This window comes from Akebia trifoliata, chromosome 13 (assembly GCF_017979445.1).
Source record: "Akebia trifoliata isolate Shusen 1 chromosome 13, ASM1797944v1, whole genome shotgun sequence".
NCBI classification, from domain to species: domain Eukaryota; kingdom Viridiplantae; phylum Streptophyta; class Magnoliopsida; order Ranunculales; family Lardizabalaceae; genus Akebia; species Akebia trifoliata.
Window position 1 is genome coordinate 17,224,918 of NC_141387.1, and position 27,295 is coordinate 17,252,212.

General features: G+C 37.0%; 1 protein-coding gene across 1 annotated transcript; it reads right to left on the reverse strand.

The window, feature by feature from the left end:
- Positions 1-4,832: 4,832 nt before the first annotated feature.
- Positions 4,833-27,251, reverse strand: LOC147388033 (kxDL motif protein). Its single transcript, XM_086420334.1, has 3 exons — positions 27,092-27,251; positions 25,092-25,244; positions 4,833-5,169 (listed from the first exon to the last, which is right to left on the reverse strand). Exons 1-3 carry the CDS (start codon positions 27,205-27,207, stop codon positions 5,067-5,069), a joined length of 372 nt encoding a protein of 123 aa, XP_086276460.1. The 5' UTR covers positions 27,208-27,251; the 3' UTR covers positions 4,833-5,066.
- Positions 27,252-27,295: the final 44 nt, after the last annotated feature.

Sequence of the window (27,295 nt, forward strand, 5' to 3'; positions counted from 1 at the left end):
TGAGCCCATGCTAAAAAAAGAAGTCCACGCTTCAAATTCACCAAAAAAAAAAAAAAAAAAAGCCCGAGCTCACAAAATGGAACCCAAGTTCAAAATTTCAAAATGCCTAAGCTTCAAAAGGGAGCCCAAGCTATCAAACGGAACCCGATTTCTAAAGATAAACAAGCCTGAGCTTCAAAAACAAGCCCGAACTCACAAAACAAAACCCAAGTTCCAAAAATCAATAAGTCCGATAAAAAGAGCCCGAGTTCCAAAATCAAGAAGCCCGAGCTTCCAAAAGAGTCCACGCTCGGAACCCAAGATCCAAAACTCAAGAAATCAAGCTTCTAAAGAGCCCATGCTCACAAAGGAATCCAAGTTCCAAGACAAGAGAAGCTTGAGCTTCCAAAGAGCTCATGTTCACAAAAGGAACCCGCGTTCCACAAAAACAAAAAGCCCACACTCAAAAAAGGAACCCACGTTCCACAAATACAACGGGCCCATGATCAATCAAATAACACAAACACATTAAAATACTAACATTCATTAACATAGATTCCAAGTTTTCAATAGTCTAGAAGTAAAAGAGTCAAAGGTCTAGAAGTAAAGTCAACATGGCAAACAAACCATAAAAGTTAGGAGATCAAGAAGACTCCTAAATATCTAAAGTTATTGGATCTGCAACAACTGTAACTCGAAACTCTGGCTCAATGTCAGCATCAATAGGATCAGTAGTGGATAGAGAATAAGCTTTTAAAGTTTTCTCTACTTCCTCTCCTTCTTCATCAACACCTTGGGAAACCACTAAAGTGTTTCCAGAATCATCTAGACCCAACTCAATCAAAACCAAAGCTCTCTCCTCATCACGAGCTGTAAGTTTCTAAGAAAGAGTTGCTCACTGATCCGAGAATTCCACACGAGCAATAGTCACTTGCTCCTTCAATTGCTTGCACATACTCTCATAGTTTTTCTTAGCCCCTTTTTCTTTCTCTATCTTAAGGTCAACTAACTTTCTTTCAAGAGATTTGCAGCAACTCTTCATTTCCCTCAACTCATAAACACTAGCCTAATATTTATTCTCCAAAGAAGTCCAGGTGACCTTTGAACGATTCTTCTAAAGTTGCAGAGTCGCAACTTCACCCTCAGTAGCTACTAGACGATCAATGATGGAGATAAGGTAATAAGAAGTCTACCAAAGAACAAGGAGAAGAAATTAGATAAGGAAGTTTGGAATATCAAAAAGACTTAAGGAGATAAATATTTATCACAGACAAATGGGAAAAGAAAACATTCATCAACAAAGTTGAGTCCAATTCGCTAATAGTCACTTCATCCTTTATCAAATAAGAAGACTCAAGAATACACTTAGCAACATAAGGATCCTCAAGAGCATATTGGTCTTGATAGATCTATCTACAAAAGGACTATTCCTTCTCCAAAGCGACGAGAACGAGTAACTTGATGAAGATTAGAAAGAGTATCACCAATCAAACAAAATTGGGGAATAGGGTCAGTTGTAGTAGCATCCGAAAGTACAATGGGAAAACGATCAATAAGAGCATCAGGAGACTGTTCAGAACACTATTTAAATTGCTTCTCCTTCTTTTGAGAAGAGAAATTCCTCTTCCTTTTGAGAGGGGGACGAGAAGAAGAACTAATGATGAACAAAATAGGCAAGCCGCTGGACATGATGATTTCGGTTTGAGAAGCTCAATCGTGATCCGATGAAGAATCCTCTATTGGAATAATATTAGCAGAACAATGAGCAAACGAAATGGCTAGAAGACAAGGACGAGGATGCCTAAGAAACGAAGGTGGAAGGAGGAGAAGTCGAAAGTTCCTCTGAGATATAGAAAGACTAAGAGCTCACTCAACCAGATGACGTCGATCAAAACTTAGATCTAATGGAGTCAAAGAAAAATTCCCTGCAAAGAAGAAAAAAGAAGATAAAGTACACAAGTAAAGAAGAAGATATAAAAGCAAATAGAAACTAAAGGGAAAGTTACCTTTAAATTTGAGAGATCTGGGAATAGGTAAGGAATTACTTTCCTGTCAAACTCCCAGTTCCTCGATATAGCAATTGGATCACAAAATCAATGTTTATCAAAATTAAGAAGGTTAGTAATTAAGGAATTACTCCTAGGAGCAAGAAAATAGCTGCAGCGACCTACAGGTGATGACATTAGGCGATAAAGGAATAAAAGCTCTTACACTCCTAAACCAAGCTTATGAATATTATTTAAAGTCGATATATCGTAGACGATCCTAAAGAAGTTCCCATTAACCCTAGTGGGATGAAGGTTGAAGAAAATAAAAGAGATTCCCTAACAAGCTTGGGAAGAGGAAATTTAAGCCCGCCATATAGTTGTCCAAGATTTTTAAAAAAAAACATTCATTAGGACCAATGGAAGATTCATCTATATTTTTGACTCGCATAAACATTACATCTTTAGGAAAATAAAAATGATTGTGAATTTTTTCTATAGAAAATGATAAATTAAGGAGAGACATGATTGAAGATGACAAAGATCAAAGAAACAACCAAGAAATATAAAAGAGAAAGGAAGATCGAACACACCAATTTAATCTCCAAAACGATGATCAGAGTTGGAAAGCAAAGAAATCCCCAAAGTGTTAATTCTCCCTCCAAGCTTAGAGCTCTCCACCAGAAGATAGAATAAAGTGAATAAAATGAGGAGAGGCTAAGGCTTTTTATAAGAAAGAGGTTTCCAAAAACCAAACTTGTCGAATTTAGTAGCAAGATATTTAGAAGATACCCAAATCAAAAATACTATCTTCTCTAATCCCAAAATAAAAAGTGCTTAGAATCTTAGATTTTGAAAATATCCAAGATCCTAAGAGGGTGCATTGTAGGAATACAAAATCTTTGATCCTAGGGATAGGCAAAGATAACATTTCAACCCAATCCAAGATCCAAACCTAATTGATCAAGTACCATGGGTCCAACCCACAACCCATTCAGTTCATCTTAGAAGGTCCTACCCATAAAGCATTCAGCAAATGAGGTCCTGCCTCCTTATGGGAGCCGGACCCTTCACCTATGGGAGCCAACCCCTTCAATTCATCTAGCCAAGGAGGTTCGGCCTCCCCATGGGAATCGAGCCTTCAAATCGTCTAAGGAGGTTCGGCATCCTATGGGAGCCAACCTCTCCACCCTTACTAAGCTTCAAGAAGGTTCGGCTTCCTTTGAAGCCAACCCCTTCACCATTTTCAAATAATAAGAAGGTTCAACCTCACAGAAAGAGCTAATCCCTTCAATCGCTATCATTAAGAGGTTGGGCCTCATAAAGACCAATCTCTTTACTCATTGTCCCTTAAAATGATTCAACCTCCTCAAGGAATCAATCCTCTAACACAGTACCAAGATCAATCGTTCAAGGAGAGAAAAGATCTCTATCAAATACTATAATTAATAGCTACCCGAGTAGCATCAAAGGGAAGAGTAAAGATATCGACAGAACAAACCTCAGGTACGTAACACAATTGAGTCAACTCAAGGAGTTGAATAGACACCGAGTTAAATCAGATGCAGAGTAAACAGCACTTTTTTAATCATTTATAAATACCAAAGGGTGGAGCTTTAAAGCCATTATGAGCCTAGATAATGGTATTTTAAAGCCATTACGAGAGGAGACACTAGGTCATAATGACATCATGGATCATCCATGACAGACATCATGGGAAGATGTTACAATCTTTGAGTACAGGATTAAAACATAATAAATAAGGAGACTACTCCTACCTTCAGGTAAGTGAGAACACACATTACTAGTCTACTTCTAAATTTCTTCTCTACTCTACATATTTTCTCAAGTTTTAACTTAATCATCGGAGGCTCCTTAGCCGACATCACACTGGTGTCCTTTCAGTGCGGTCACGGAGAAGACAACTGGAAAAATAAAGTCAAGTCAAAATAGAAGACCAGAGAAAGTAGGAAGTCAACACGCAATTCAAGGATTAAATCACCATCAACGATGCAAATCTCGAGGAGAGTGGAAGATTCGAAAAATCTCCTACAAGTTGTATCTTAATCTGATCATAGTGGTACTAGATGATGACAAGAAAATGTCAACCATCAAATAATAAATCAAATCAAATCAAATCCTTGATGGATAATTTGGATTCTAAGATGATAGAATGTGATTTAACACGAAAGCCAATCAATTTTAGCTCAAAAGATTCAAAGAAATAGAACTATTTATGCGAATGCCCATGCCTAAAATATAGTGGTCATAGTACACAAGTGGGTAACAAAAGTACTCAACATGAAAGTAAACGACAGTCTACAGAAGTATAATTGTAGGGTTGATTTGCTCTTCGAGTTGTGTATTCCAAAGAACTGGAATTTTGAGGTCCAACTCTTGAAGTAGTTTTCAATGACTAAAGTTGAACCTTAGTTACAATTCCAGTATTTGGTTACCTCCGAGAATTTGGATTACAACTTCAGTAATTATGATCATCATCATTGTGAAACTGATCGACATCCTCATCACGAACATCATCTTTCTCAAAATTTATTTTCTTATATTGGGCTTTAGGGTGAGTAATCAACTCACACTTAATGAGAAGTTGTAACCCTCATCTCATCGGTAGAGAAATGCAACTCAAAAAGCTCTCCTTCAACTCTCCAATTTTAAAGAGAATCTTATACAAGGATGTACAATAAAAACTTGAAACATTGAAACTATGCTTGGGGAAGATAAGAATATGGATGCAGGAACAACGCTTGGGGCACAAAAATATTGATACTTCTGATTATTATCAACTAAACAAGAAGTTATTGGTGGTTACGATTTAGATACTCAATATATATTAACCAGTAAACATGTTCATCATCAATGAATGCACATTATTACTAGAACATTTTTAAAAAGGAGTGGTACATCAGAGCAAACTATCCTACCAAGATGGTTCACACACATGGCAGTTGAAGAATTTGTTGTACAAAGGTAGATTATTCGTGTGATGTGAGTCGGCGAGAAAACCAGACTTAAAAGGTTATGAAAAAGTCTGAAATTACAAGACCGGCCCGAGTACCAATTGGAAATTCAAAAACCAGGTTAGCATTACTGAGACCTTTCAAGGTCTGGTCTTTGATCAAGTATTCTTGTTGACGAAACATCTTGAAATGCATCCGGATAGATGGCCAGGATCCTTGCCTTCATGCTTCTGTAAATCAAACAGAAGTACCAACAATAAATCAACACAAAGAAAAGCAACTCATAAAGGAATGCCATCAGACGGATTAAAATAGCAAACTATTGAAACTAATGAGGTCCCCTCCAAGGCTCAAAGAGAAGGTAAAAAGAGGGGTGGATTCGATGATATAGCTTGGATTGATCACCATCATCATCAAGGCCTTATCCCAAAGATTTTGGGTTGGTTAAATGCATCTTGTTCCCCCATTCAATTTTGTCTACAGCCACGTCTTCTATTATTGAAAATGTGCTCATATCCAATTTCACTATCTCAATCCACGTTTTTTTGGCCTCTCTCTCTCTCTCTCTCTCTCTCTCTCTTAGAACCTTCAACTTGAATATTCATTCTAAATGAGGCCATAATTGGCTTTTGTTAAACATGCAATCTAGATTTAGGATGGTTAGTGACAACAGCTCAAAATAAGTACATGTTCATAAGAATCAAATATCATTAACAAAAGTCTTTCTAGTTTCTCTACCTTTTTTTTTTTTTTTTTTTGTTCCTTTTTTCCTTTTTTTGTTGTTGTTGTTGTTGTTTTTAAAGGCCTTAGTTTGGAGTTTGGATCATCCAGAATATGCCACCAACCCTGTCTAGATCACCAAATATAATTACTTGGGCCATTGCTGCAGAGATTCAGAAATTGTTCTAGTCTATGCAGAAGTGTGACAGACATATGGGATACCATCATGAGTAGTCCAACATGACTACATTTGAGATACCAGAGATGCTGATTCATACAAATGATCAGTTATAGTAAAATATCATAACTACATCAATATTTAAAGAAAAAAAAAATGTGAAAAGTAAAAGAAAACATTTCCATTCACCATTGTGTTCTCAAATATATGTAGAACTACAAGTAGTCCAAAAAAATATCGTTTGAAAAGTAAAAGAAAACATTTCCATTCACCATTATAATTGTATTTAGCACTTAATACGTAAGAGATTGAGGATGGAACATCCAGACCCTATTTCCAAATTCCTTTTGAGAAAATTATAATATATAAATATATTAGAGTTTGCCTATGCCTACATGTCACAGCAGTGTTTTTTCGAAGCGAGATCATGCAGCACAAGGGATGCTAATCCACAAGCAAGCCTCTAAAAATAATATCCACACACACAACACGTAGCTAGCAAGCAAGAGAACGGGGGCAACACGAGACAAAGTTAATATAATATTGATTACACGGTGTAACACATTACAAAAGCAAATAGGTGTATTACAAGCAACTAATGATCTATGACACGCGGGACTCCACGTAGCTTGGTGCGAGGGCTTGACGTCAATGTGGGTGTAGGCTAGGGATTGAGAAACACTAGACACCCTTCCTACAAAGAGTAAGCTAAGTCTTCTTAGGTTTCCAGAAAGAAACATCAAAAATAGAGGCCGATCATACTCCCTTATTACATAAATGCCACTAAACTAACAGATATGACATGGCACGGGGTTGATATGGCTTCATATGTGAGCCTTAAATAGTATTACATGGCTGCTCCCGGGTGACTCCGTGACGAGCTACACCTAACTCTAGGTGTCAGAATGTATGGCCTTCACAATCTCCCCCACCTATCTGCAGACGTCCTTGTTGCATTGCCCTGAGAAACTCTTTAATCTTCTGATTGAAAAGTCGTAAGTTCTCTGCACTTTCCCATGTAGCTTCACATTCTAGCATGTTCTTCCACTTGACGAAGTATTCCACATGTTGCTACTTGCTTGAGCTGCTGCTAACTTGACGCTCTATGAGAACTTTGTCGACAACACGCTCTGGCAAAATTGTTGAATGAGAAGGTGTACGTGTTGGAATGCTGCGCACAGGATCTGCAAGATCTGCATGGAATGGCTTGAGACAACTGCCATGGAAGACAAGGTGAATGTTGCGTACCAATGCGATAACTTCAACTTATAGGAGATCTTGCCGACTCAAGAGAGGATGAGCATTGGACCTTTAATGTTGTATTAGGCTCTGTGTGCTCGTTGTACTCGGTTGAACCTTCTCAACTGATCTGTATTGAGTAAAACTAAGTCACCAACTTTGAAACGATCTGGTCGATGATGTTCATCAACCCATTTCTTCATCCACTTTGACACTTTTTCAAGGTAAGATCTGGCAATTTCATTGTTGTCTTGCCAAAGCTTTGCAAACATGAACACCCTTGGACACTATCCCTAATAGCGTAAAACAATAGTATGAGGAGTTAAAGGTTGTTAGCTAGTGATAAGTTCAAAAGGACTCTTGTTGGAGGAAGAGCTCTTCTGAAGGTTGAAATAGAACTATGCGACATTAAGAAGATTCGCCCAATCCTTCAGGTTGGCAGTGACAAAATACCTTAGATTAGGGGTGCAACTCGGTTCGGGTTAGAACAAAATTAGAACCGAACCGATCAAGATCGGTTCCATTATATAAGAACCAAAACCGAACCGAATTCTTTCATAACCGAACCAACCCAAACCGATTTTAATTCGGTTTGGTTCGGTTCGATTTTATGGGTTGGTCGTCAATCGCAGCCGAGAGAGAGATAGAGATGGAGGGAAACCTGTCGTCGGTCGCAGCCTCAGGACGCTGCCGCAAGTCTCAGCCGCAGAGAGAGGTCATAGAGACCAGCCGGTGGCAGGATCTAGCAGCAGGTGGCAGAAACGAGCCGGCGGCAGGATCTGGCAGCAGGTCGCAGAGTCGAGTCGCTGGCAGTCACTGGCAGCAAATCGCAGAGAGAGAGAGAGATGGTGGCACTGGCAGCCAGTGGCACTGGTAGCGGATCGCAGAGACGAGACGAGCGAGCGAGAGAGTAGAGAGTGAGTGAGAGACACGGTGGTACTAACAGACGGTGGCGGTGGCAAACGGTGGCAGATGGTGGCGGTGGCAGCGAGTGGCAGGCGAGACAAGAGAGACGATCGAGCGAGAGAGAGAGAAATTAAGTTTTATAAAATAATTAAAAATTAAATTTAAATTTAATATTTTATTTTAAATATTATTAATTCGGTTTTCGGGTTGGTTCGGTTTTTTATATTACCTGAACCAAGAACCGAACCGAATTCATCGGTTCTTTATTTTTTAAATCCGAAACCGAACCGAAACCAATTTAAACCGAACCAAACCAATCCAAATCTCACGGTTTGGTTCGGTTCTCGGTTTGAACCGAATTAAGTTGCACCCCTACCTTAGATACTCCTCCAGCATGACATTAAATCGTTATGTCTGCCCATCTGTTTGAGGATGTTCACTAGTCGAAAAGTCAAGTTGAGACTCAAGTAATCTTAAACAGTTCGGTCTAAACTTCCCTGTAAATCTTGAATCTCTATCACTAACAATGTTCTTGGGGCACACCCCAATACTTAATACAATGCTTGAGGAATAAGTGTGTTGTTTCCTCTATTGAGCAAGGTATCGATGCCGAGATAAACGTTGTGCATTTGAATAAACGATCCACAATCACTAAGATGGAACCATATTCTGTAACTTTCAACAAACCTGAGACAAAGTCCATTAAACACTTTCCCAAGGCCTTTGAGGGACTGGAAGAAGTTCCAGCAACCCAATAGGTTTGTCTCGCTCAATCTTGTCTTGTTGGCAAATGAGGCAGGTCCTCACATAGTCTAACACATCATTTCAAATGTTCGACCAGTAGTATCCTCGTTCCAAGATAGCTAATGTGCGGCGCCATCCTGGATGGCCAACCCATGGAATGTCGTGACACTCTCTCATTAGTTATCTTCTTAGCCCGTCAGCACGTGGAACATACATGCAGCTCTTGGTGGTATATAACAACTCATCTGAAAGCCAAAAACGGTGTGTTTTCCCCTTTACCATATCAAGTATGGTCACTGTTCAAACCATTCTGAATTCGCTACTATAACGTACTGATGACTTGAGAAACGTGTTGCTGAAGTGCTGCTAACTTTGATTTGCAACTCAAGGCATCGGCCACGCTATTGTTCTTTCCTAACTTGTAATCCAAGGCCAAGTCAAACTCTGCAAGGAACTCTTGCCGACGAACCTGTTTTGAGGTCAACTTCTTCTGAGTCAGGACATGGCTTACGACCATAATATCAGTCTTCACCTGAACTTGTGATCCCAGCAAATAATGTCTCCAAACTCTCAAACAATGGATGATAGTTAACAACTCTTTCTCTTGGGTGATATAACGTTGCTCAACATTATTGAGTTTCCGACTTTCATAAGCAAGCGAATGCCCATCTTGTAATAACATTCCTCCAATAGCAAAGTCAAATGCATAAGTCTGAACTTCAAACGGCTTGGTGATGTCAGGTAGAGCTAAGATAGGGTCTTGCATAACAGCAAGTTTGAGGTCTTCAAACGCCTAATGGCACTTGTCCGACAAGGACCAAATGCTCTCTTTCTTCAACAGGTCTATTAGAAGTGCGGCACGTTAGAAACATCCTTGGACCAAACGTTGGTAGTAGTTCACAAGACCAAGGAATGACTTGAGTTCTGTGACGGTTAAGGGGATTTTCCATTCATCAATAACACGTACTTTCTCCATATCCATCTGAATCTATCTACTGCCCACAACGTGACCAAGAAACATGATCTGTTCTTGAGCAAATGAACACTTTTCTAGCTTGACATACAATTGATTGTCGTGAAGCACTTGGAATACCTTGCGTAAATGTTGAACATGTTCTTTAAGGGTGGAATTATACACCACAATATCATCAAGATATACCACAACAAACTTGTCAAGGTATGGTCTGAAAAGGTCGTTCATCAAGGTGCAAAATATGGCAGGTGCATTGGTAAGGTCGAAGGGCATGACTAAGAACTCATAGGCACCATACCTAGTAGAACAGGTAGTTTTTGGCTCATCTCCTTCTACAATCCGAACTTGATAGCAACCTGATCTCAAATCCAACTTTGAAAAATACTTGGCTGCCTCAAGTTGATCAAACAAATCGGCAATCAGTGGGATAGGATACTTGTTCTTGACGGTAACCTTGTTCAACACTCGATAGTTTACACAAAGTCGCAATGAGCCATCATGTTTCTTCTGGAACAAAATAGTGTCCCATAAGGTGCCTTTGACGGTCTAACAAATCCAGACTCCAGAAATCCATTAAGTTACTTGCATGGCTCAACTAGTTCTGGATGACTCATCCTGTATGGCCCCTTTGCAAGAGGCATGGTATTAAATACTAGTTCGATCTGATGATCAATCGGCCTACATGGCAGTAGGGCCTTAGGAAGCTCATTCGGCATCACATCATCAAATCCTGTCAATACCTGTTTTACCTAAGTGAGAGTTGAACTATGGTACGGATCATAAGGTTCAACTCGTAAGGTAGCAATGTAAGTTTGCTCACCTTTCTTCAACTAAAAGGCTAAAATCATATTTCCCTCTTCTTTACCTGTGGAGATGGGAATGAAGCTTGGACATTCACCTAACATGCCCAATGTGTTGGCGAATGGCATCGATACGGCCCTGTTCTGTCGCAAGAAGTCCATCTCAATGATAACTCTTAATTCATCGAGTGGAATTATGATTAAATCAAGCTTACCCTTCCATGTGCCTATCTTGACGGCCACGGACTTGACCGACCCTTGGATAAGAGTGGCCTCGGAGTTTACAGCTTTCATACGGCTTGAATCTTTCTCGAACCGGATATTGATGATCTTCGCTTCTACAAAGGAAATGAAGCTATGCGTAACTCCTATATCAACCATTGCCTAGGTGGGTCTTACCACCAATCTCTATGTCAACATACATGAGACCCTTCCGTTGACAGATCTTTGGGGTCTCAGAGGTCTACTTAAGTACATTCAAAAGATGCATTAGTCCCATGTGAGAAGAATTATCATCATCTCGTCCACTTGAACTCTCGTGACTAGGGTCACTCTGAGAAGCCAGTAATGCGTTCAACTTGCTTCTCTGCGGGCACTTGAACATCTTATGAGGACCACCACACAAATAACATTGAAGTTTGTTGCGGGGATTGGTAGACTGGGTACTTGTGTTCTTCAAAGGGGAGGAATCCCGTTAGGATCTCCTGTTAAGACTGTGTCTAGATCCTCCATTTTTACCTTTGGAAGACACATTGGTGTGCTCACGCTGCGGGGAGTACCCATTCGATTGAGGGTGTACCTTCTTCCTACTCCCATCCAAGGGAATATAATCCGTCAACCGCTCAACTGTAGCAATAGCAATCGTGAGATCTTGCACAAGTTGCCTCTGTAGTTCTATCTAAACCTAAGGCTTGAACCCTTCTTGGAATGAGAACAACTTGCTCTTCTCTAACATGTCACGGATATCAAGCATCAAGGTGAAAAACTGCTTGACGTAGTCGTGTACTGTACCTGTCTGGTGGAGTTGCCTCAACTTTATGCGGGCAATGAACTTCACATTCTCGAGTAGAAACTGATTTTTCAACTCCTTTTTAAGGTCATCCCATGTATCGATGGAACATTGGCCACTTTCCATCTCGATATACTTGGTTCGCCACCATAGTTTGACATCACCTGCAAGATACATAAAAGATGTTGTAACCTTTACCTCTTCGGAATCCGGACGAACTACACGGAAGTACTATTCCATATCAAACAGGAAATTCTTGAGCTCTCTCGTATCGCAAACACCATTAAAGGTGCATGACTCGGGAACTCGTAGGCGCGAGGAAAGAGTTTCACTATTGGTAAGTCGTTCATTACTGACAGCTCTGACAAGGAGACCTACCTTGGTAGTGAGCTCCGTGATCTGTTATTATAAGTTGGCTAGGGATCCTCGGGGTATCTTCCTCGAGGTTTACTAATCTAGTACTAATTGTCACGGATTCTTCTTCCAACGTGTTCTGGCGATCATCTAGCTGTGCAATACCATCAACGAGACTCGATAGATGGGCCATCTTATCTTCGAGTAGCTCAATATGTTCCTTGTTTGTACGTGGGGGTGGTATGATTAGAACGGGTTGGTCCGCGATACTTTTCTCTCCTCCTACCATTGTTCGCGTGAAATAATTGGAACTGAGGGAAGAGCTTAGTGATGAAACCAACTTGAACCTGTAACCAACATGATTTTGATACCAACCTGGATCTAATACCAACTATCACAGCCGTGTTCTTTCAAAACAAGGTCGTGCGGCGCAAGGGTTGCTAATCCACAAGCAAGCCTGTAAAAATAATATCCACAGACAATACGTAGCTAGCAAGCAAGAGAACGGGGGCAACACGAGGTAAAATCCAGAGGCAACTTTGTTGATATAATATTTGATTACATAGTGTAACACGTTACAAAAGTAAATAGGTGTGTTACAAGCAACTGATAATCTATGATACGCGAGACTCCACGTAGCTTGATGCGAGGAGTTGAAGTCAACGTGGGTGTAAGCCGGAGATTAGGAAACACTAAACACCCTTCCTACCAAGAGTACGCTAAGTCTTTCCTAGGTTTCCAGAAGGAAACATCAAAAGTAGAGGTCGATCATACTCCCTTATTACATAAATGCCACTAAGCTAATAGATATGCCCTGGCATGGGGTTGATATGACTTTATATGTGAGCCTTACATAGTATTACATGGGTGCTCTCGGGTGACTCCGGGGTGAGCTACACCTAACTTTAGGTGTCAGAATGTATGGCCTTCACACTACGGTACAGTCATCCTCTTTGGGGTTAAGGGGATAAAAGAGGAAATATAATAAATTGTAGGGGTATTATTGGAAAAGGTAGAACAGTAAAGGCAATATTTTTTTTCTAGATGGGTATAAGATTAGTAGTTAGCATATGAAGTTGGGTTCAAGGGAGTTTGAACCTAGAACGTGGGAACAACAATCCACACATCTTACCACTTAGCTAATAGACAACGACATTGGAGTGAATTCAAAGCACCCCCATACCCCTGAAGTGCATTTTGACACAAATGAAGGTCTTATGTCTCTTAGATGAGGTGACTTCTCTTTCTTACCCCCTTATATATACTTTGTTTTATTTAATAATCCTACAGTTCTTGTAGATATAATAATCCTATGGGGTTTGGTTATTGTAGATTTAATATTTTACCCCTTAACCCTTCTTCTGAGCATTCGTACCATTCTTGCAGACTTATCCGCTACCCCAAGCTGTGGTTAAACTCTATTTGACCCAAAAGACCTTGTGAACATCCTTGCTTTTTCGAGTATGAGGATATTTGGGATGTCGGTTTTTTTTCGAACTAACAGATGGTGTTTCAGATGTGGTGATTAGAACAACCTTCCAAAGAATAATGAGAATGAGATTTCATCTTGCCTTTGCCAAAGCTCACATGATACACCATCGACGATACACACTAGTCTTGTTTTGTCAACCTTGCCTACCTCTAATGGGTTCATTAGTTCATCAATGATTGCCTTGGAGCCACATGGGATGTTGATTATTTCTACACAGACTCAACATGCTATTTTACATCGTAATAGTGTGGATTCATGTCTACAAAAAACACTTCAGGGAGCTTGCAATGAATTCCTTCAGTCCCAAATTGAACAAGTGCTTCAGGTTTTTCCCATTTGAGGGAATGACAATCTCTCCATATGTTTGCGATCGCCACTTCTCTCAAAGACGCTTTCAAAGCTAATCCCACAACTTTTGTGGAGGTCGTTCAGTCAATTATGCTTCAAGTGGACACACATCTTTCTAGAAGAGAGAATTTTATCATCGTTACGACAAATGATAGGGATCTTCAATTATCTCTTATGATGGACAATGAAGCTTAGATGAAGCGACAGATATTGAACAACTTGCATTCCCAAATTTTCAAGGCTAAATAGAAACAAGCTGATCTAATTAATAGAAAAGCTGAGTTGAAGAAGGTTGTAGAGATACTACCACAAGCCATCAATTCCAAAAAAATTCATGCAACCAAGATATAAAGAAAAGGGGGATACTTTGATCGCTATTGAGGCTGATTGTACTTGTCTTTTTAAGACTTTAGTTGTCGATAATGATGTAGTTGTTTATGAGGAAAGAAAATGCATGAAGAAGTCTTTTTGGACCGCTTCTTTGTATAGAGATTATGATATCGTTTGTTTTATTCAAAATTAAAAAAAATTCATTCTCTCCTTATAAAGCTACTTAATTTTTTTTTTTTTGTGGTATGGTTGAACCAGAAGTATCTTGACATGTTGCCAACGTGACGTAGCAGAAGCGTGTGAATCAATAGATTCGATAGATCGTGTTCAATGGAACACTCAAAATTAATTTGAATCAATAGATTCAATTGATAAACAAGCAGTAGCTTGTAAGAAAATAAAGTATAAAACTAAAAAATAATTAAAAGAGAAAAGATAATTGAATTGATTATTGATTGATTGATTTTCTAATTTTCGGATTTGGAACTCCTTATATAGATAACTCCATCATAACAACTTGTAATCCTACTAAAATATTAAAAATTAATATTCCTAACCTATCTATAACATAATACTAACTTTCTAATTATATTAGAACTCAAATTAGACACTTCTAAGTACTTCTAATTATAGTCTAAATAATAAAAACGAATTTAAAACAACTTAGAAACTAACAAGGAATTGTACTCCTAATATAACTATGAAATAGAAATCTTACTAGAAGTAAAAATAGAAATCCTACTAAAAATAGAAATAGAAATCTAATAGAATTAGAAAACTATTTAGAGCTGTAGATGTCCTACATCAGGTCCCCTTTCTTTGAAAAAAACTCGTCTTCGAGTTGTTCTTGAAGGCCTTCTTTTTTTTTTCTTGTTTTTCATTCATCTCTCGCTTTAATCCTCTTCTAGTGATATCCGTTCTTCAAACTTAGATTAAATAATATAATTGACCATAACATATCATCAGGAAAATTCTACATATAAAAATTATCGTTTATCTTCTTCAAGATATGAAGGGGTTCAATTTTCTTCAACTTGGTCTTGTAAATTCTGGCGGGAAAATGATATTTACTAGGATGAACCATGTCCAAGTCTCCTTTTTCATACCTCTTGAATCTTCTATCGACACCGATTTTGTACTTGTTAGTAGAGGTTTCAAGGTTCCTTTTCACTTGTTTCTTCAATGTGTCATGCTCTTTCAGACTCATCATATAATGATGCAATTTTGGGAAACTTGCACCGGATACCAGATCGATGTGGTGTTAGATATTTTCCATTGGAGGCTATGAATCCGACAATTCTAAAGGAAGAACACGAGAAAATTCGTCGAGGGATTGCACCTGATGAGAACCTTAAGTAGGAGGGTCTCGGTTGGAAGGTTGAACTACCATCGAGAACACTTGGCTTGCTTCCTTTAAGTCCTCGTTGATGTTGGTAGAAACAAATCATGCTTCATTCTCCTTGGCTGGTTGGGTAGTCTTGGGTTTTGAATGGGAAGGGTGTAAGATCACTTTGACACCATCATGCATGAAAGAATAAGTGTTGGCTTTGCCTCGATAGGTGACATCATTATCATGAAGCCAAGGCCTTCCCAAGAGGATGTGACATGCTCTCATTGGGACGATGTCACAAATAACATCATCCTTACAGAGCCCAATGTTAAAAGAAATAGAGCATTGGCTTGTCACATTTTTCTTGCATTTATCGTCCACCCAACCTATAGAATAAGGTGTAGGGTGTTGCGTAGTGGGTAGTTTGAGTGCATCGACCATGTAGCTTGAAATTATATTTTCCGAACTTCCACTATCTATAATTAATTTGCACAATTTACCTTGATCCTTACATGTAGTCTGGAAAAGACTATGTCGAGTTGAAGGATCAACATGTTGTACTGGCAATAAGTTGCAGATAATACAACTAAGATGTTCACCTTCTTCAAACTTCTCGAATTGGGCTTCCAATTCAATTTCAGTGATGAATTCTCCTTCACCAACCATGAATGTGGATCGTAACAAGAGCTCTGATACCACTTGACATAGTGGAAGCGTGTGAATCAATAGATTCGATAGATCGTGTTCAATAGAACACTTAAAATCAATTTGAATGAATAGATTCAATTGATAAACAAGCAATAGCTTGTAAGAAAATAAAGTATAAAGCTAAAAAAAAATAATTAAAAGAGAAAGGATAATTGAATTTATTATTGATTGATTGATTGATTTTCTAATTTTCAGATTTGGAGCTCCTTATATAGATAACTCCATCATAACAACTTGTAATCCTACTAAAATACTAAAAATTAATATTCCTAACCTATCTATAACATAATACTAACTTTTTAATCCTATTAGAACTCAAATTAGACACTTCTAAGTACTTCTAATTATAGTCTAAATAATAAAAACGAATTTAAAACAAATTAGAAACTAACAAGGAATTGTACTCCTAATATAACTATGAAATAGAAATCCTACTAGAAGTAAAAATAGAAATTCTACTAGAAATAGAAATAGAAATCTAATAGAATTAGAAAACTACTTAGGTGTTGTTTGTTAAACTGAAAAAAATAAGTACTGAATAGCATTAAGCGCTGAAATTTATAAGCGCTGAATTTAAGTACTGAAAAAGTTGTTTGTTTAGAGGCTGAATCATGTTTGTTACACATTGCTGAAACTGGTAAATTGTCTTTGTTACCCTTACAATCACATTATACATTGTTTGCATGTTTTAAATGTTTTTTTATTATCAAACACAATAAAATATATTATTTCTTATAAAATTAAAATACAATTTATTTTTAAATAATAAATAATACTCAAATCTTCAATTTATAAATAACAATTTCTATTTATAAAAGCCCACCAATTTCAAATTAAAAATAATAATGTCATACAAGTCACCCAAATTTGAAATCAACTTTAAAAGAACTTAATTTTGGATGAATAATTTTCAATGGAAATGAAGGTTGTGTAATTATAAAAGCACCCTATGAATTAATAAGGCCAGCCCACACTATAGCCATTTTTTTTTGTTTTATATGGGTTAAAGTTTTTGGAATGAGCAAATTTTTAGTAAGGATGGTCTATATGGTCTAGAGATCATCCTCATAAAAAATTAATCCATTTTGAAACTTCTAACACGTCAAAAATAATTTTTTTAAAAAAATGGACGATTTACGGTTCTTGAACTTGTTTTGATAGGGTTAGAAGTTTCAAGATGTGCTAATTTTTGGTGAGGATGATCTCCTCATTGTAGAGATCATCTTCACCAAAAATCAACTTATTCTAAAACTTTTAACCCATATAAGACAAAATAATTTAGTCATGGTGTGAGTTTATTAATTTGTGGGGTGTTTATATACTTATCCATGAGATATAATAGGTAATATCTTTTTAAGAATAAGGGCATACTTGTCCATGCTCAAAAAAACAAAGGGCATACTTGTCCGTGTTGAAAAAAACGAAGTGCTTACCGCTTCAGCACTTTTTTTTAGCATCAAAATAGTGCTGAATTTTTTTCACTTATTTTCAGCAATAAGCGCTGAAAATATAGAGTAAACAAACGCGCTATTTTGACAAAAGTGCTGAATTTAATTTTTTTCAGCAATAAGCACTGAAAAATAGCGCAAACAAACACTGCCTTAGAGTTGTAAATGTCCTACATCACTACGTACCCCAAGTGGGGGTTAAATCATAATGTAGGTCAAATAATGTATTGGTCATGAGTTCGATACACAATATGAGCATTAATTCCTCTAAACCACCCGCGAGGGAGCACCTTTACTTACCTAGTGCATGTTATGTGTGGGCGTTGCACGTGCCCCGAGACTAGTCCTTGGACAAGACTATGGTCTAGACTGGGCAAAAAGCCCAGATACAGGCCAATCCACTGTTTACAGGGATAGCCAGTTATCAAAAAAAAAGGTATTGCATGTGGAAAGAGATGAACGTAAAATTGACGAGTACATGGATCAACTACAAATTCAAAAATAAGAAGCAAATGCTTCCACAAGACTCCCAAAATTACAACATATACTAACTAATGTGGAACGCAAATCAAGTCAACGATCAAGGGTTCCGATTAAAATTTTATAATTATTTAGGTTTTCACTAATTTTAGCCTAGATTTATGATTCGGGGTTATTTTAGATTAATTATTTATTTAGTTTTCTGTTTTAGAGCTTTAATTTTGTTGTGTATGTGAACACATTTGTGAAGCTCACTTAGTAATTTGATCAAACACCTACTGAGGATTTCACCAAACATGTATGCCACACCTTCCAATACCTTGTTTGATAATGGTAATGAAAGACAAACCCAACTAATAGTAGCAAATGCAAAGAAGATAAACAACCACACAAAGAAAGAGTAAGAACACAATACCCACAACACGAGATTTTACGTGGTTCACCCAAAGGCTACATCCATGGAAGTATGAATGTTAGAACTCGATTTCACTATGAAGAAAATGAGGTAAATCAATACAAGGAAAAACCTCTATCACTTAGCTTCACGTTCTTCTAGATCTCAATCTTCCCAAACCTCTCAACATCTACTCTCTAGATTTTCCTTTTTTCTCTACTCTATTCTCTAGAAAAGATATAGACTTGGAGTTCCAACAAAAAAAACAAAATCTCTTTTAAAAGCACCACATAAGTGGGCCACTTACATAAGTTACAAGCCCAACCCAAATTACCTTGGACCGACCCAAAAAACACGCATACTTGGACCAAGTCTAATTGTTTTGAACCATACTTCAACAATCTCCACCTTAGCGAAAAAACTCTTCAACCTTGGAAACGTTGGAACTTCAATGTGTTTATAACACCTCCACCCTTGATGAGAAATCTCTCATCTCCATGCACCTCAAGTGGGGAGGCACCCTCCAATCTCAACAAGCAATGAGATTAAGCAAGTATAAGCAATGCTCAAACTTGTCCCTTGCAACCGGTTTAGTGAGATCTCCCTCACTTGCCACTAGTGCAAAGTACACTTGATCTTCTCATCCATACCTTTGAAGTGCTATAATGGTTCTTCTTGGCCTTCCTTGTATAATGTTAAAAGGCTAACCCTTTCTTATTGTTGTTCTTCCCTACCAAATGTGCTACCCTATTCAAATTGAATTTCAGGTACTTCCCTTGTAGTCTTCTCCATGATAATAGGAATTTCGATTACAACAACCTTGTCACCAACAACTATCTTCTCACATCTCTACTAAGGATTTTCTTCTTGTTTACTAGATCCCAAAGTTTGAATCTCTTTACTCCCTTCTCGTATCCGAGGAAGATGCACTCCAGTGACTTTAATTGCAATTTGTTTCTCTTATCACTTGAAATGAGAACATATGCCTTGCATCCAAACACCTTCAATGTAGAGTAGTCAACTTCTTTGCCCGTCCACACATCTTCGACACACTTAAATTCAAGTAACTTAGATGGTGAACGATTAACCAAATAACAAGCATGGTTAACGAATTCCGCACAAAATGGTTTGGGCAACCCCGCATGTAGCCTCATGCATCTCTCCCTCTCCATGAGAGTTTTATTCATCCTCTCGGTCGCGTCATTTTGTTAAGGATTTTTCTTCACAATAAAATATCTTGTGATGCCATCTTCTTTGCAAAATTTCAAGAACTTGTCAACTTTCTATTCAGCCCCATTGTTGCTTATCAAGTATTTGATGGTTCTTCCCATTTGATTTTCTACTTCAGTTTTCCATTTTACAAACTTGACAAAGACTTCAGATTTCTCCTTCCTAAAGTAAACTCAAATCTTTTTTGAAAAATCTTTCATGAAAATGACAAAGTAACAAGCTCTACCTTTTGATTTAGGTGCAGGTCTTCACATATCGAAATAAATGTAGTATAGCAACCCCTTACGCTTGATTTCTTTATTTGCAACCTTGAACAACACCTTACTTTACTTTCCCATCACACAAAACTTACAAAATTCTAACTTGCATGACCTAATACCCTTCAACAATTGTCATCAATATAACTCTTGCATTGCTCTTTCACTTATATGACCAAGCCTTAAGTGTCAAAGTTGAGTTTCATCCTTTCTAAAAAAATTCTCCGTGAATATTACAACTCCACCTAGAATTATGTTCCCCGAAAGCTTGTAGTGGTTATTTGCAAGCTCAACACCTCTCATTATTACCATGGCTACCTTAGACACCTTAAGAGCCGCATCTTTACCAAGAATGAACACCCATTTGAATCGAGTGTACCTAATGATATCAAATTTTTCTTGAGTGACGGCACATGCCTCACACTACTCAAGGTTCTAACAACCCCATCATACATTTTTATCTTTATGGTCCCTGTTCCAATGACTTTACATGCCGCATCGTTACCCAGTAGAACATCTCCATAGTCATAAGGTTCATCGGACTCAAACCAATCACGATTGGAACACATGAAAAGTACACTCGAAATCTAAAATCCAAGAGTTGGAAGTGAGATTACCTGAAGATGCCGCTAATAGCTCTCCATCACTTATGTTATGCTTGTCATGGAGCTTAATTCGGCTTTCTTCCCTTTTTTTACCTTTGCTTTATACTTTCTACAATCTCTTTTGTAATGTCCCTTCTTCCCGCAAGGATAGCACTCCAATTCTTTCTTACTTCTAGATTTGGATCTAGAATTTTTCCCTTTGGATTTTCTTTTCTCTTTTGTTCAATCTCACTTACTTGAACCTTTTGCAATGAGTCCTTCCCCTTGAGCATCCTTCTCACTTGACTTGTTCATTGTCACGTGAGAGATAAGGTCTTGAGCCACATCCTCAAATTTGAAGATTTCCTTGCTAAACATGAGAGTAGTCCGAAAATGTTCGAAGAATTAGGAAGTAATCTCAACAAAAACAATGCTTTGTCTTCTTCTTCAAACTTCAATTCTACCTTCAACAAATCACTAAAACAACGATTGAACGTGTTCAAATGCTCCATGATGTCTTGTCCTTCCTCCATCTTTAGGCCATAGAATTGGTCCTTAAGGAATAGCTTATTAGACAAAATCTTTCCCATGTAAAGCTTCTCAAGCTTGCCTTATGTTCCCTTAGTAGTTTTTTCTTCCATGACGTTATACATTACTTCATCGGAAATATGCAACTCAATGGAGCTAATAGCCTTCAAATCCAACTCCTCCCATGTCTCATTAGACATACTCTCCGACTTCACTTCAATGCCCCAAATGCAATTATGAAGTCCTTGTTTAATAAGAATATTCATCATCTTCCTTCGCCACAAAGTAAATTTTGATTTTCCATCACATGGTTTCACCTCAAACTTCACCCCACCGGAACTTCCGAACATTGTTATACCCTTCTTCACCATTGCAACCCTCTAGATAACCTAGGCTCTAATACCACTTGTTGCGTATGTGAACACCTTTGTAAAGCTCACTCAGTAATTTGATCAAACACCCATTGGGTATTTCACCAAACACCTTGTATGCCACACCTTCCAAGACCTTGTTTGATAATGGCAATTAAGGACAAACCCAACTAATAGTAGCAAATGCAAAGAAGATAAACAACCACACAAAGAAATAGTAAGAACACTAATGCAGGATTATGAACTAACTAAAATGATGGTTCTGAGATTATTAAAAAAAAATTAATCAGGACAATCAATATTATAAACTACCGGATTCTACCACAAAAAAGTAAGAAAAATCTAGTAAATGGCTAATAAATAATTCAAGACAATGTTTTAAGTCCCATTGGTCTAAATTTAAAATATTAAATTGAGAAATCTTATGAAAGGTAGAACTTCCTACTAGCCTAGGGTATTAGTCTAACAATATCTAAAAAGATCTAAAAAATTAAGGTTCCTAAGGTTAGATCTAGGGTTGGAATAAGGTTAGATTAATAAAAACAAGGATTTTAAGATGGTCTAAGCTTGTTGTAAATTATTGGACAACAAATAAGGATGGTTTTGTAGTCGATTTAAGTCAAACTAGACAAGGGTTTTCGGACTGGTTTGGATTGGGCAGCAACATGGTAGTTTTGGGAGGGGTTTTAGCAGGTTCTAGTATATGTAGGATCTCTAAAAAGACGTTGGTAAGGACTCACCTAGGGTTTAGTAACAAAAAATCATAAAAAAAAACTATGAAAATAAGATGAAAAGAAGAAGAAAATTAGACTATACCAACAAACCAAAAAGAAAATAGAAGAGACAAATGATTTTTGCTCACCAAGATGAATGTCCCAACATTCAATATAGGAAAACCAGAAATTTTGTAAATTGTATTCAAAAGGCTCCATAAAATAATATAAAGATTTCCTTAAATAGTAAAAACAAAATCCTAAAGAGAAAAAACCTAAGTTACCCTTAAGTAAACGATAAATTACAAAAATTATCTAATTTTCGTAACTTTCTCTCTCTTAAAATTTCAAACCATAAAAATTTAAATAAAAGACAACCTAAAGTTACTAAACTACCCCCAAGCATCTATACTATTACCATAAGCCAATAAAACATAAAAATAAGTCCAAAACATAATAAAATATCCAAAATAAAGTTCAAAATAGAAAATTAAATAAACCCTAAGAATTCTAACACTATGGTCACGTATAGGTCATTCTAATTCAACTAAGAAGTCCTCCTCGATTCAAATGCAACCCATATGCACTCTCCAATGTGGAGTCTTCAAAAGATCTAGCACATGGGGCCTTTAAGTCTTCTCCGTAACTATCACCAATCCATAAGGAAGCTTGTGATTTCCTTCTCCTATGATAATATTTAGAGGGTAATGATCTGATGTCCCCATCAAACACAATACCCACAACACGAGATTTTACGTGGCTCACCCAAAAGTTACGTCCACGGAGGTATGAGCCTTGGAACTCAATTTCACTATGAAGAAAACGGGACAAATCGATACAAAGACAAACCTCTATCACTTAGCTTCACCTTCTTCTAGATCTCAATCTTCCCAAACCTCTCAACCTCTCTTCTCCAAATTTTCTTTCTTTCTCTACTCTATTCTCTAGAAAAGATTTAGACTTGGAGTTTCAACAAAAGAAAACAAAACCACTTTTAAAAGCACCACATAAGTAAACCAATTACATAAATTACAAGCCTAACCCAAATTACCTTGGACCGACACAAAAAACACATACTTGGACCGGACTTAATTATTTTGAGTCATACTTCAACAAATTTTATGTTTTGGGGGCTTATTTTCATGTTTTACTGGCCCATGGTCTTAGTATAATATTTAAGAGTAGTTTAGTAACATTAGTTTGTGTCTTATAGTTTAGTATATTAGGATTTGAAAATTAGGTGAGAGAAAGTTATGAAAATAAGGTTATTTATTTGGTATTTTAGTTTAACTAGGATTCTTAATTTATCTTCTTTATATAGGTTGTATTAGGGATTTTTTTTTTAAACAAAGAATTTTGATAAATAAAGAACAAATTTATTTTATGGAGTGAAGTGAGTTCTCCACAATTCTTGGTGTGATTTCAAGGCTCTATCTTCTTCTCATCTTTATATTTTCTTTTTATTGTTTCTTGATTTTCTTAAATTCTTGAATCCGTCAAGAATCCTTTTCTCTTGATTTTCTTTAAATCCTTATTATTCTCGATTTTCTTGAATCTTGAATTCTTAAAGTCTTGAATCTTGATTTCTTAAAACCCATTTTATTTTAACCCTTAATCCTTTTCCATTTTTTAACCCTTATTTCATTAATCTCTTTTCCAAAGCTACCCCATACTCTATTACCAAACCCTTTTTTCTAAAGAAAAAAAAAATCATAATTTTTAAAACCCTTTTTCTTATTGTCGTCCAAATCCTTAACCCAATTTCAAATCCCAAACCAATTTCCCTAAACCCATATTTTTTTTTCTTCTTCCCTCACCGTCCTGCATCACTAACGTAAGGGTACAAACAAAGAATCCAAATGAGAACACCCAAACTAACTGAAGAATTTATTTAAAGAATTTGTTTAGAAAAGATAACCCTTTTCCATTATCTAGAGAACACTAAAATATTGAAACCTAATAAACAGTACCAAGAAAAATGGAAGGAATAGAGTTCTTGCAATTGAAGAATTTTGTGGAAATGCATAATGGTCTTGAGAACCTTACATGGTTTTGTAGTGTACCTATAGTAGAGACAATTAAAGGTACAGGGAATGGGAGAATTGGGAAAACAACAAAGAACGATGGCACTTTTGGCGTTGTGTGTAGTAGATAAGAAAGCAACTTCATCATTTTTAAGTAAGAAGTTAATAAAATGTGACTATGTAAGTTCAACTTCTTGTTTTTTTTTTTTTGTTTTGTGTTTGCTACTTTGCTTCACAACGTATTGACTCTCGCCTACTCAGACATGTTTGAGTCTCTTGAGTGACCACATGAGAAGGGAAGGAGAAAAGTCGAATTCAAATAGAAGGTGGTACATAATACAACATCCTACAATATGTGTGTAATGCTTTGGCAGGGTTCTGGACGTTGGATCTTTTAGAATTTGCCACTCCCACATTCTCACTCATTTGTCTGCATTTGATCCTGCTCTATGATCCGTACTTGGGTTACTTTGGTTGATATCGACAAACAAAATTGTAGTTCTTTTCAATATATGTGGTTGTAAGGGTAGCACATTTGCAATTTGGGATCATTCTGAAATTGACCCTCCAGTATTCTCAATCCCTCTCCAAGTGTAGCTACTAGTGTGTATGCATTGATCAATTAAAGTTGATTTTGCCGGATATGCAGTTGTACGGCAGTACATTTTCTCTTAAACGCCATAATTTTAAGTTATCTATGCACCAAATTTTCCAGCATATCAATAATGCATTGTCATGTAAGTAACTTCTCCTCACCTTTGTGCACTACAAAAGACATTTAAACCCTGGGACATAAAAATAGATCTACATAGACACATCTAACATGTATGCAACAAGACAGTAATCTAATTTCAGGATTCAGGTACCATTCAATTGCCTCAATTGATAAATGTGCCCTCAATCGCTCCACACAAAATAATTCCAGAAAAAATAAATTAGAATTTATTTGAAGGATGATTAAAGTACAACTAGGAAAGAGTAGCAAGTGATACCTCAGCTTCTGAAATATGTAATCAAGATCCAACTTCATAGACCTTAAGAGACGTGAATTCCTTGAGAAATCCCCCGAAATGTCTGCAAAGCACTGCTCAGAATACTCATTAAAATGAGACAGTATTGCAGTGCTATCCTGTAACCTTCCCAATCTGCATTTGGAAAATGAAAAAAAAAATTACACATTCAATAAAAGCAAGCATTAACAATAATGAAAGAGATCCAAATTTCAAATTCTAGTAAGAAACAAGTATAACTGTAAGAATCAAGGTGTAATTTCAAGTAAGCATTTGATGTCAGACAACACTCTATTGTCTAATAGCATGTTTGACAAAACACCAACAGAAAAAATACAATAAAATACAATAAATAAAGAAGAAGAAGAAGAAGAAGTTCCAAGGGGCTTAAAGGCCTGTTGTGGATTGGAAGCAAATCAGGCATGTTCTCAGTGGGTGCGTTCTACCATGATCTAGCATGGATTGGTCCTTCCTTTTCCCTCACGTGGCGATATGGGGCCAAAAGTCACATCCAAAGTATCTTATTGGGCCTGGGTAGTGGTATGGGGTAGGGTGCTCACTATGGATCAGTTGAGAAAGATGGGATTTTGTAGAGCAAATTTTTGTTACATTCCAAATTGGATAAGGAGTCTATGAAGCATGTGTTCATTCAATGTGGTGTGGCTAGGGAGATCTGGGGTCTGTTTCTTACCTTTTTTGGTGTGGATGGTTGTTTGTCTTTTTCTATTCAGTCTTTGTATGATTCCTGGGTGACTTTTGGGTACTTCTTTTGGTTTGCTAAGAGGGTTCTTTGGTGTTTTATACCTTTTGCCATATTGTGAGGGGGATTTCAAATGAACATAGCAATAGTTTGCCTTCAAAGGAAAGGAAGCTGATATTAAAGGAATCATCAGTCTGTAATACTGGTGAGTAGTAGTTACCTGTTTTTTTTTTCTTTCTATTTGTACCCTCCTAGCCAATTACCTCAACCAACCATGATTCTAACTCTCATCCAATACATCTCGGTATCGTCCACCAACAAGATGGATAGACAAGTCAAACGTATGGGACGAGATTTAAAATCACAGTTCATTTTTCTCATTGTTGAATGAGACAACTCAAACATATCGAAAAACTCATCCAAGTCGACTCAGTCTCGTTCATGGATGAGACGAGATGTCAAAACGAGTCTTAAAACCATGCAACCAACTCTTTATCAATAAATTATTGACTTACAAAAAAAAAAATTATATATTTCCTACCTAAACCCTAAGTTAAATTACTTCAACAACAACAAAAAATCTAAGATTTTCGACAAAGAATGAAATTCACAAATGACCACATTTAACTAGATTTTATTATCACTTCCTACTTAGATTTTACAAATCAAAACGATTATGATTTAACAATCCTTTTTTTTTCTTCCAGTAAAGCAAACCCTAATATTGAATTTCATGATTACAAGGAACCCAAATGAAAACTATGCATAAAATGAACACCACCTTGGAATTTGTTATGGTGTTTATTCTAATTTAGCAGAAAAAAGAATGAAACCCCTTAAAATAAAATTAAAAAATAATACCCAACTTAATATTAAAAAAAATTCTTACCATCTTACCATTCATTCAAATTCAGTTTTAGATCCTAATTTTACCAGTTTAGTAAATATTAAAAAAAATGGCATCCCATCCAATTAGCTGAAAACAATTTTAAACTGATGATCTTTCTTATGGTTCATCCAATTAAACCATAATTGAGAATCTGATACCTATTTCCAATTGAATGAAAAAGAAAACAACTTTCAAATCCACTTCGAAGTTCGAACGCAAACTATTAACAGAAAAAAAACAAGGATCTTCTACGTTCCCCCTCCAATTGACATCCGAATCATGATAATGTTAAATCGAAAGCATTTTCCCGTCACATTAACAACATCAATCAAAACCCTAGTTCTAAAATCAAGAAACCAGTTATAATAATCAAGAGAGAGAGAGAGAGACTACATGAGGTGTTGCAATTGGTTAAGCGTCTCGAGATCGTCGGCTTTAATTAGGGTTTTGAACTGTCGAGATACCTCTTCGGAAGCCGCTTTGATAGATTCTCTCTCTGACTGCTCCATCTCTATCCTACAATCCACACTCCAGAACGTTGGATTGCGGAACAAACAATGGTTTAAACTAGGGGTGCAACTTAATTCGGTTCAAACC

Excerpts from the sequence above, each read along its gene's own strand:
- LOC147388033 (XM_086420334.1), bottom strand. The coding sequence starts at position 27,207 with ATGGAGCAGTCAGAGAGAGAATCTATCAAAGCGGCTTCCGAAGAGGTA. Across the intron at positions 25,245-27,091 it reads AACCAATTGCAACACCTCAT|ATTGGGAAGGTTACAGGATA; the intron begins GTAGTCTCTCTC and ends TTCCAAATGCAG. Across the intron at positions 5,170-25,091 it reads TACATATTTCAGAAGCTGAG|AAGCATGAAGGCAAGGATCC; the intron begins GTATCACTTGCT and ends TTTGATTTACAG.